General features: G+C 46.3%; 1 protein-coding gene across 3 annotated transcripts in view; it reads right to left on the reverse strand.

Moving 5' to 3' along the window:
* The window catches only part of LOC133552099 (low-density lipoprotein receptor-related protein 8-like), a 242,223-nt gene that overhangs the window by 155,033 nt on the left and 74,876 nt on the right, over positions 1–12,314 (reverse strand). For all 3 annotated transcript variants that reach the window (XM_061899427.1, XM_061899428.1, XM_061899426.1), the window contains exon 3: positions 7,395–7,517. In XM_061899427.1, the coding sequence (XP_061755411.1) occupies positions 7,395–7,517 (123 nt within the window). The remainder of the gene's footprint in view (positions 1–7,394; positions 7,518–12,314) is intronic.

The following is a 12,314-nucleotide window of genomic DNA, read 5'->3' on the forward strand; positions in this document are numbered from 1 at the left end:
ACACACATCAGGTCTGGCAAAAATTGCGATCTGATGAAAAAAACCTAACCTCAAAACTCAAAATTGCGCTCTAACGCCCCCTAGGACCCCAAACTCAAAATTGCGCTCTAGCGCTATTTTTGAATAAAACACTGAAAAAACTGCTCCTAGGAAGACAACACAGACAAAATTGTTTGTAACTTCCCGTAAGATTGTCGGAGAGACATGAAACAAAAACCTCTATGTAGGTCTCGCTTAGACCTACATTTCATAGGTTGACAACCCCCAACAAAAATCAACAGGAAGTTTGCAATCCCCCCTTCAAAACAAAAGTTTTGTAAAAACCGGTCACCTTTCTTCAAACATTATCTCCTCTGAGTGTGTTTGTTGTTTTGGCTTCAAACTCGCACAGGAGAGAGATTGAACCTTTCTGATTAAAAGTATAGAACAGAGTTTTGATAAGTTCTCAGATTTTGATTTTACGCGCCTTTAAAGAACCCCTGTGCAAAGTCTCCTAAAAAATGTAATTTTTGCCTCTTTGAGCTGTTATTTGACCCCCTTAAAATGCTTCTAAACTCACCAAACTTGACACACATATCAGGTCTGGCAAAAATTGCGATCTGATGAAAAAACCTAACCTCAAAAGTCAAAATTGCACTCTACCGCCCCCTAGGAATACAACACGGACAAACTGCTCCTAGGAAGAAAACACACACAAAACTGCTTGTAGCTTCCGGTAGGAATGTCAGAGAGACATGAAACAAAAAACACTATGTAGGTCTCACTTAGACCTACAATTTAATAATTAACATACTTGAGCAAAAATCAACAGGAAGTTTGATATTTTCACTTCAATACAACAACTGCATTACTTTCACAATGCATTAGATTCTCAAAATAGTGGCTCCAAGGCGTCTTTTAACGCTTATGTCTCGGGGACAGCAGCCAAAGGCGGACCCGACCAACGCTGCTCGCAGCTTTAATTCCACTTGTAATCACAGTGTTAAAAACAACATTCAAGATATAAAACATTCTCATGCATTTTATGTTCAAGAAGTTGCGTTAATGGTAAGAAGTATTTTATTTATTATTGGTTAGTGTGGGGCTTGCCCTCCTGGGGGTTCTTCAGTTTTAGGGTTCCAATATTGTTTTATTTTATTTTTCTCTCAGTTGCTTTACAGCAATTGTCTTTTCCTCTTTCGTCCTCACTCGCGCACTGGCTCCAGCCCCAACCCTGTCTCTCCTCCTGGCTGCTGCTTATAACAGAGCGACAGGGGATTAGATAAAAAGGCCCAGGTGGGCCTCCTGGCAACATCACGCTTTGCTGCAGGCCCGCAGGCCACGCCCCCTCCACAGTTAGCTTCAGAATAACAATATTACAAAGAATAAGAGACTTATTTTACTCTGGAAATGTTGGTCTTACTTAAAAAATGCACGCGTTTAGTTGTGTTCAGTGTTAAAAAAAATATTATATGGCTCTTAGGGAAATATATTTTAAAATATTTGGCTTATTGGCTCTCGCAGCCAAAAAGTGTCCTACAGAGACCATATTTAGACCAAAAATATATTTTTTCACCATCTTTTTTTCCATTTTCATACATTTTTGAGCAAGCTTCAGGGAGCCACTAGGGCGGCGCTAAAGAGCCGCATGTGGCTCTAGAGCCACAGGTTGCTGACCCCCGCTAATGAGGACCACCACATGCATTTCCATCAAAGAATTTAGGTTTATCTGGTCTCCGTGTTCAATTCCGACGAGGCTCCGTCATGGCATGTTCATAAAAAATGGCTTTTATTGTGGCGGGTCGGACTTGCGTGCGGTTATTGCGCAGTCAGACGTGAATCGCTTCTTCATTTATCTTTAATTGGACTCCAAATACAAACACGTTTCTCCATCAGCGCTCCCGCCGTGTCCTCCGACTCGCACTCGACTTTCTGAGGGGAGGCGGCTTCCTGCATGATTCATCCCGCGAAAGGCGAACGCCACGAAAATAAAAGTCGTGCGGCATTTCAATTCTCCAGGCAGGGTAAGATATTTAACATTTAAACTGGAAGACTTTGTTATTTTTTCGCCAATGTTAGCTCATTTGGAATTCGATGCCTGCAACATGTTTCGAAAAAGCTGGCACGAGTGGCAAAAAGGACAGAAAAAAGTGGAGGGATGCTCATCAAACGCTTATTTGGAACATCCCACGGGACGAACAGGCTGATTGGCAACAGGTGGGTGCCATGAAAAGCAGTTTGGACACACAAGGACGGGGCGAGGGTCACCACTTTGTCAACAAATAGGTGAGCAAATTGTCGAACAGTTTAAGAACATTTCTCAACCAGTTATTGCAAGGAATTGAAGGATTTCACCATCCACGGTCCGTAATATCGTCAAAAGGGTCAAAGAATCTGAAGAAATCACTTCACGTAACATCGACTGCCCGTGACCTGCAATCCCTCCGGCGGTTCTGCATCAAAAACCGACATCAGTGTGTCAAGGATATCACCACATGGGCTCAGGAACACCACTACTATCTACAATTTGTCGCAACATCTGTAAGTGCGAGTTAAAACTGTACTATGCGAAGCGAAAGCCATTTATCAACAACACCCAGAAACGCCGCAGGCTTTGCTGGGCCCCAGCTCATATAAGATGGACTGATGCAAAAAGTGGAAAAGTCCGTGGTCCGATGAGTCCACATTTCAAATGTTTTTTTGGAAACTGTGGACGCCGTGTCCTCCGGAACAAAGAGGAAAAGAACCACCCGGATTGTTCTAGGCGCAAAGTTGAAAAGCCAGCATCTGTGATGGTATGGGGGTGCATTAGTGCCCAAGGCATGGGTAACTTACACATCTGGGAAGGCACCATTAATGCTGAAAGGTACATACTCAGGCTAGGTATATGTACATTTGAAACTATATTTACATCCAGCGTTTCCCTCCACCCACATTTAATGCCAAACAAACACTTACCAATCGACATATTTAAGTTGATCCAGTGTCGCAAGATGCGAAATTTCCGATCGTCGGTCTGCATGTTTTACCGGCGATGCTAAGGCGGACATGGCACAGAGATGTATGGATAACCTGCAGATGCATTTCCAACGATAAAGTCAACAAAATCACAAAGGTGAGTTTTGTTGATGTTGACTTATGTGCTAATCAGACATATTTGGTCGCGGCGTGACTGCCAGCTAATCGATGCTAACATGCTACTTAGGCTAGCTGTATGTACATTTGAAACTATATTTACATCCAGCGTTTCCCTCCACCCACATTTAATGCCAAACAAACACTTACCAATCGACAGATTTAAGTTGATCCAGTGTCGCAAGATGCGAAACTTCCGATCGTCGGTCTGCATGTTTTACCGGCGATGCTAAGGCGGACATGGCACAGAGATGTATGGATAACCTGCAGATGCATTTGCAACGATAAAGTCAACAAAATCACAAGGGTGAGTTTTGTTGATGTTGTTGACTTATGTGCTAATCAGACATATTTGGTCGTGGCGTGACTGCCAGCTAATCGATGCTAAAATGCTATTCAGGATAGCTGTATGTACATTTGAAACTATATTTACATCCAGCGTTTCCCTCCACCCACATTTAATGCCAAACAAACACTTACCAATCGGCGGATTTAAGTTGATCCAGTGTCACATGATGCGAAAGTCCCGATTGTTTGGTCTGCACATTTTACCGGCGATGCTAAGGCAAACATGGCCGAATAGCGTCAATAGCTATTCGCTCAATAGCTTCAGTTTCTCCGACAATTTCGTTTTTGCCAACTACCTCCATACTCCAACCATCCGTTCCAATACATGCATAATCTGTTGAATCGCTTAAACCGCTGAAATCCGAGTCTGAATCCGAGCTAATGTCGCTATATCTTGCTGTGCTATCCGTATTGGCATCACAGGAAAATGGGACGATGGCTTCAAAGATAGCGAAAATCAGGCACTTTAAAGCTTTGTTTAGGGATATTCCGGGATGGGTAAAATTTTGAAAAAAACTTCGAAAAATAAAATAAGCCACTGGGAACTGATTTGTATTGGTTTTAACCCTTCAGAAATAGTGATAATGTTCCCCTTTAAAAATGATTGCCTCAAGCCTCCGGTTTGAGTCACCACCCGGATGCTGAGCTGCGGACTCGCCTCGCCCCCAACTCGCCCACGGACCGCCAGCCAGGGAGGGACCCGCCACTCTCACTGCTGCAGGTGGTCCACGACGTTCCCCGCCCCCGCGCGTGGGCGAGTGGGATCGGACGAGGCGAGGCGACAAGGGAAATTAGCAGCGGGAAACCATTGGGTTGAATTCCCGACAGCGTTTTAGAGAAAATGCCAGAAATAATCAGTCAGGCTGGGTTGGAGTAATCACGACTGTTCTGTTTTTTTTTTTGCAGGAATTCTGTCAGATGCTTCAACTATGTGGAAATATACCATTGTTTTAGGGAGTGAAAACGGTGACTATGTTCAACACATTGCTTTTTGTCCAGGGGAGAGCACATTTCAACACTTACACGGGTTTTGAAATTTGGTCATACCTGACGAGCAGGCAGTAAAACCACACGGTTGCCTTTTTTTCCCGAAAAGGCAATACAATTACAGTCGGGTCTGTTAACTGAAGCTACTCGAGGGAAAACTGCACCGAGTCATCACTAAAGACAGCTGGCTAATAAACGCTGCCAGGCCGCCATTTCGATTTTCCGCCCGGTACATTTGGGTGGCGTAGCTCGGTTGGTAGAGTGGCCGTGCCAGCAACTTGAGGGTTGTGGGTTCGATTCCCGCTTCCGCCATCCTAGTCACTGTCGTTGTGTCCTTGGGCAAGGCACTTTTAATTAATTTATTTATTTTACTTTGTGTCATGCCTGTTAATGTTTTGTTATGTTTTGTCATGTTATGTTTTGATTTTGGACATTCAGTCACATTTTGCACTTCCTTGTTTTGTTTGTTTCCATGCCAACCCATTAGTTTCCGCCTGGTCCCCTTAAGTCCCGCCCCTATCCTCAGCCTCTCACACCTGTTTTCTATTACCAAAGCCAGTACTTAAGTCATTTTCTTTCTGTTCATCATTCTGGGAACTTTGCCTTTTGTAGATGCCTGCATATTTTGACCACGACCACGCGCCCTTCATGCCTTGCCACGCCGCTACTTTATTTTGACCGCGACCACGCACCCTTCATGCCTTGCAACGCCGCTACTTTATTTTGACCGCGACCACGCACCCTTCATGCCTTGCCACGCCGCTACTTTATTTTGACCGCGACCACGCACCCTTCATGCCTTGCCACGCCGCTACTTTATTTTGACCGCGACCACGCGCCCTTCATGCCTTGCCACGCCGCTACTTTATTTTGACCGCGACCACGCGCCCTTCATGCCTTGCCACGCTGCTACTTTATTTTGACAATGACCACGCGCCCTTCATGCCTTGCCACGCCGCTACTTTATTTTGACCACGACCACGCACCCTTCATGCCTTGCCACGCCGCTACTTTATTTTGACCCCGACCACGCACCCTTCATGCCTTGCCACGCCGCTACTTTATTTTGACCACGAACACGCACCCTTCATGCCTTGCCACGCTGCTACTTTATTTTGACCGCGACCACGCGCCCTTCATGCCTTGCCACGCCGCTACTTTATTTTGACCGCGACCACGCGCCCTTCATGCCTTGCCACGCCGCTACTTTATTTTGACCGCGACCACGCGCCCTTCATGCCTTGCCACGCTGCTACTTTATTTTGACAATGACCACGCGCCCTTCATGCCTTGCCACGCCGCTACTTTATTTTGACCACGACCACGCACCCTTCATGCCTTGCCACGCCGCTACTTTATTTTGACCCCGACCACGCACCCTTCATGCCTTGCCACGCCGCTACTTTATTTTGACCACGAACACGCACCCTTCATGCCTTGCCACGCTGCTACTTTATTTTGACCACGACCACGCACCCTTCATGCCTTGCCACGCCGCTACTTTATTTTGACCCCGACCACGCACCCTTCATGCCTTGCCACGCCGCTACTTTATTTTGACCACGAACACGCACCCTTCATGCCTTGCCACGCTGCTACTTTATTTTGACCACGACCACGCACCCTTCATGCCTTGCCACGCCGCTACTTTATTTTGACCACGACCACGCACCCTTCATGCCTTGCCACGCCGCTACTTTATTTTGACCGCGACCACGCACCCTTCATGCCTTGCCACGCCGCTACTTTATTTTGACCACGACCACACACCCTTCATTTTAGCTTTCTTCAAACTTCAAAATTATTGTGGCAAATTTACAAAATCTGTAGAATCAAATTTAAATCTTATTTCAAAGTCTTTTGAATTTCTTTTAAAATTTGTGTTCTGGAAAATCTAGAAGAAATAATGATTTGTCTTTGTTAGAAATATAGCTTGGTCCAATTTGTTATATATTCTAACAAGCCGCGAGAGTTCAGTTCAAAGCGGATCCAAGACAGCAGCGAGAGTCCCGTCCACAGGAAACCATCTCAAGCGGAGGCGGATCAGCAGCGTAGAGATGTCCCTAACCGATACACGGGCGAGCGGTCCATCCTGGGTCCCGACTCTGGACAGCCAGTACTTCATCCATGGTCATCGGACCGGACCCCCTCCACAAGGGAGGGGGGGACATAGGAGAAAGAAAAGAAGCGGCAGATCAACTGGTCTAAAAAGGAGGTCTATTTAAAGGCTAGAGTATACACATGAGTTTTAAGGTGAGACTTAAATGCTTCTACTGAGGTAGCATCTCAAACTGTTACCGGGAGGGCATTCCAGAGTACTGGAGCCCGAACGGAAAACGCTCTATAGCCCGCAGACTTTTTTTGGGCTCTAGGAATCACTAATAAGCCGGAGTCTTTAGAACGCAGATTTATTGCCGGGACATGATACTTTCACAGTATCATGTTAGACCCGCTCGACATCCATTGCTTTCGGTCCCCTAGAGGGGGGGGGGTTGCCCACATCTGAGGTCCTCTCCAAGGTTTCTCATAGTCAGCATTGTCACTGGCGTCCCACTGGATGTGAATTCTCCCTGCCCACTGGGTGTGAGTTTTCCTTGCCCTTTTGTGGGTTCTTCCGAGGATGTTGTAGTCGTAATGATTTGTGCAGTCCTTTGAGACATTTGTGATTTGGGTCTATATAAATAAACATTGATTGACTTGAGTTTGACACCCCTGTCTTATATTAACATCTAATACAATTTCCCAACCCATACGGAAACGGGGTTTGTATAAAAAAAAAGTATTTGGGAAGGTCCGGCGGGCCCGGGCCTGAATTTGTCCAGGTCTGGTTTATCGAGACCTTAAAAGAGGTTTACAGCGACACAGAAAACATTTTCAAAGAGGTCGTAGTGTACTTTACCAAAGCCCCCAATTTTGGACGTGAGCAGCCGGGTGGTGTCACTTACTGCAAGTCTCCTCCGCCTCGTCGGAGCCGTCGGGGCACTCTGGTTCCCCGTCGCAGCGCCATCTCTCCGGGACACACTGGCCGTTCAGGCAGGCGAACTCCGCGGGGCCGCACGTTTTCCTGGCTGCTCGGAGAGAAACAGACAAGAGACGGAGGACAGACTTTAAACGGGACGTCCACGGCAGGCTGGTGCGAAATCTCCGTACTCAAATCCGGCCCTCGTCCCTCCCATCAGCGGTCCCTCGCTTATCAACCGTCCCAAAATCGCGGACATCAGGTTAAACCTGTTATCCCCCCGTCCTGTCCGTTGCAAAACTGCACACAACATTCCAGATCAAACAATCAAAGAGGAGAGAAGCTGGGATGAAAGAGAGAATAAAAAGTTCTCCGTTAAACACTCGATTTCCAAAGTCTTTTTTTTAATTTTTTTTACCTATTTTCTATGTTTTTAAAAACACCTGTAAACTGTAATCCAGATTGAACGACACCACTTGGCTATCGTTTGAAGACATGGGAGACTAAGAACCCAAGTCACTTGATAGGTTTAGATTTAAAGCAGACAGACCATATTTTGGCATTCCACCCTTTTCCGGGCGAGAACCATGGACTCGGACTTGGAGGTGCTGATTCTCATTCCGGTCGCTTCGCACTCGGCTGCGAACCGATCCAGTGAGAGCTGAAGATCCCGGTCAGATGAAGCCATCAGGACCACATCGTCTGCAAAAAGCAGTCCGAGTCCATGGTTCTCGCCCGGAAAAGGGTGGAATGCCATGTCTGGGTTGGGGAGGAGACCCTGACCCAAGTGGAGGAGTTCAAGTACCTAGGAGTCTTGTTCACGAGTGGGGGAAGAGTGGATCGTGAGATGGACAGGCGGATCGGTGCGGCGTCTTCAGTAATGCGGACGTTGTACCGATCCGTTGTGGTGAAGAAGGAGCTGAGCCGGAAGGCAAAGCTCTCAATTTACCGGTCGATCTACGTTCCCATCCTCACCTATGGTCATGAGCTTTGGGTCATGACCGAAAGGACCAGCTCTATACTCTCGGCAGGGTTCTTGAGGGTGCATGGGAGTTTGCCCAACCAGTCTACATGTGCTTTGTGGACTTGGAGAAGGCATTCGACTGTGTCCCGCGGGAAGTCCTGTGGGGAGTGCTCAGAGAGTATGGGGTATCGGACTCTCTTATTGTGGCGGTCCGCTCCCTGTATGATCAGTGCCAGAGGTTGGTCCGCATTGCCGGAAGTAAGTCGGACACGTTTCCAGTGAGGGTTGGACTCCGCCAAGGCTGTCTTTTGTCACCGATTCTGTTCATAACTTTTATGGACAGAATTTCTAGGCGCAATCAAGGTGTTGAGGGGTTCCGGTTTGGTGACCGCAGGATTAGGTCTCTGCTTTTTGCAGATGATGTGGTCCTGATGCTTTATCTGGCCGGGATCTTCAACTCTCACTGGATCGGTTCGCAGCCCAGTGTGAAGCGACCGGAATGAGAATCAGCACCTCCAAATCCGAGTCCATGGTCCTCGCCCGGAAAAGGGTGGAGTGCCATCTCTGGGTTGGGGAGGAGACCCTGCCCCAACCCGGCAGGGTTGTAAGGTGTGCATCCAGCACACCTTACAACAGTGGTAATAAAAGATGCAACCTATGCTTAAAAGAGAAACTGTTTATTATATACCATCCAGACCTGTCATCCCTCAACAAGCACAGTGAAATAATTTCAACATGCCGCCACAGACAGAAACATCTCCTAGGTAACACATGAGCCAATCACCACACCCTACACCTGCCTGTACCCACCCACTCTGTGCCCTATATAAACCATGGTATGTGAATGCTTCCATTAAAATCTCCTGATGATTGAGGGAACCCCTCATGAAACACTTCTGTAGAGATGAAGTAGTCTTGGGATTTTTTCCCACACCTACATATATACATATATATATATAGAAATAATATATATACACACATATATATACACACACATACATATAAATGTGAATTATATTTACATAGTGAATTGAATTATATTTATATAGCGCTTTTCTCTAGTGATCAAAGCGCTTTTACATAGTGAAACCCAATATCTAAGTTACATTCAAACCAGTGTGGGTGGCAGTGGGAGCAGGTGGCTTAAGTGTCTTGCCCAAGGACACAACGGCAGTGACTAGGATGGCAGAAGCGGGGATCGAACCATGAACCCTCAAGTCGCTGGCACGGCGGGCACTCTACCAACTGAACTATACCGCCCGGTGTATATGTATATAAGCGGTATAGCTTCTGGCAAGATTCTGGTTGAATATTTGACTCCTCTTAACAAAATTGGTTCAGTTCAGCTAAACTTGTTGGATTTCTGACATGGACTTGTTTCTTCAGCATTGTCAACATGTTTAAGTCAGGACTTTTTGGGAAGGCCGTTATAAAAACCTAAATTCTAGCCTGATTCCGCATTTCCTTTACCACTTTTGACGTGTGTTTGCGGTCATCATCCTGTTGGAACACCCAACTGTGCCCAAGACCCAACCTCCGGTCTGATGATTTTAGGTAGTCCTGAAGAATTTGGAGATAATCCTCCATTTACTCTCTGTGAAGCACCGGTTCCATTGGCAGCATAAACGGGTCCAGAGCATAATACTACCACCACCACGCTTGACAGTAGGTGTTGTGTTCCTGGTATAAAAAAACTCACCTTGTTCTCCTCCGAACATATTCCTGGGTATTCTGGCCAAACAGCTCAATTTGTGTTCCATCTGGAGGAAAGTTCTGTGGTTAGATGAAACAAAAACGGAGCTGTTTTGCCCCAATACCCAGGAATATGTTTGGAAGGGATAAGGTGAGGGCTTTAATCCCAGGAACACCATACCTACTGTCGAGTATGGTGGTGGTAGTGTTATGCTCTGGGCCTGTTTTGTTGTGATATGATGAACAAACGTCACAACACAACCTCTAGTTGGTGATCTCTGCAGGACTCCAATGGACCCCCGTCGTCATGTTTTCTTCCCCCACTCATCCAACCTACCAAAGCCAGATACTGAATTGAGTCAAGGTCTACGGGGGCCAAGGCTCACTTGGCAATAGCTACCCAGGCCGGGAGATGCCATCTGCTTGGAGAGACTTTCTCTTTTAATGAGCACAGATTGGAAACATTGGGCTCATTGGAAGAGAGGCAGGCTGAGGGATGAAGTTAAGGTGGGCTGAGAATAAGGGCAAAAAAACAAATGCGAAGCTGAACCGTTGAAGGCAGAGTCATGACGAGAATGTTAATCCCGAGAAAAAAAATTGCCTGCTGGTGTAGGTTTTCAAACCTAGAGCATACGGTGTAAAATCGCTAAAATTCGCTCCATTTTGTCCACTAAAGACGCCGAGATCATTATCCATGCGTTTGTTACGCCTCGTCTCGATTACTGTAACGTATTATTTTCGGGTCTCCCCATGTCTAGCATTAAAAGATTACAGTTGGTACAAAAGACTTTTGACAAGAACAAGAAAGTTTGATCACATTACGCACTTCCTGTGCACTTAAGATGTGACTTTAAGATTTTACTAATTACGTATAAAATACTACACGGTCTAGCTCCATCCTATCTTGCCGATTGTATTGTACCATATGTCCCGGCAAGAAATCTGCCTTCAAAAGACTCCGGCTTATTAGTGATTCCTAGAGCCCATAAAAAGTCTGCGGGCTATAGAGCGTTTTCCGTTCGGGCTCCAGTACTCTGGAATGCCCTCCCGGTAACAATTCGAGATGCTACCTCAGTAGAAGCATTTAAGTCTCATCTTAAAACTCATCTGTATACACTAGCCTTTAAATAGACCTCCTTTTTAGACCAGTTGATCTGCCGCTTCTTTTCTTTCTCCTATGTCCCCCCCTCCCTTGTGGAGGGGGTCCGGTCCGATGACCATGGATGAAGTACTGGCTGTCCAGAGTCGGGACCCAGGATGGACCGCTCGCCCGTGTATCGGTTAGGGACATCTCTACGCTGCTGATCCGCCTCCGCTTGAGATGGTTTCCTGTGGACGGGACTCTCGCTGCTGTCTTGGATCCGCTTTGAACTGAACTCTGGCGGCTGTGTTGGAGCCACTATGGATTGAACTTTCACAGTATCATGTTAGACCCGCTCGACATCCATTGCTTTCGGTCCCCTAGAGAGGGGGGGGTTGCCCACATCTGAGGTCCTCTCCAAGGTTTCTCATAGTCAGCATTGTCACTGGCGTCCCACTGGATGTGAATTCTCCCTGCCCACTGGGTGTGAGTTTTCCTTGCCCTTTTGTGGGTTCTTCCGAGGATGTTGTAGTCGTAATGATTTGTGCGGTCCTTTGAGACATTTGTGATTTGGGGCTATATAAATAAACATTGATTGATTGATTGATTGACATATTCACACACTGATGGCGGGAGCTGCAATGTCAGCCCCCGAAACACCGCCCATCAGGAGCAAGGGTGAAGTTTCTTAGTGGAGGGGACACAAGGGACGTGACGAGGTATGTAGAAGGTGGGGATTGAACCAGGAACCCTCAGGTTGCTGCCACGGCCAGCCAGTGGAGTTGGGCGTGGATAAGACGATTTTTTTTAATTTTAAAACTAACTACAAAAAAGGAAGCAAACAAAAGGCGCGCACAATGGCGGAAAACAAACTTGATAAATAAATGTCGACAAAAAAACGGCAATATTTAGCAGTGAGAAGTAACACAATGTAACCCATCTGTTAAATAAAATTTTTAAAAAAGCTTAAAAAAAAACAAGTCATTTGAAAATGACTAAAACTACATTTGGAGAGTTGAGTAAAGTGACAGTAAATGTATTGCATGGCTTTGTTCTTCAGTCGGAGAAAATCCCTGTGTGTTTCTTCAAATGAGTCAGTCTAGCGCAGCCGTGTGGGCCACTTGAGAAAAACTCCTCCAGCTTGATACGAGTATTGATTGCCGACGCTC

The sequence above is a fragment of the Nerophis ophidion genome, linkage group LG04, assembly GCF_033978795.1.
Source record: "Nerophis ophidion isolate RoL-2023_Sa linkage group LG04, RoL_Noph_v1.0, whole genome shotgun sequence".
Lineage (NCBI taxonomy): Eukaryota > Metazoa > Chordata > Actinopteri > Syngnathiformes > Syngnathidae > Nerophis > Nerophis ophidion.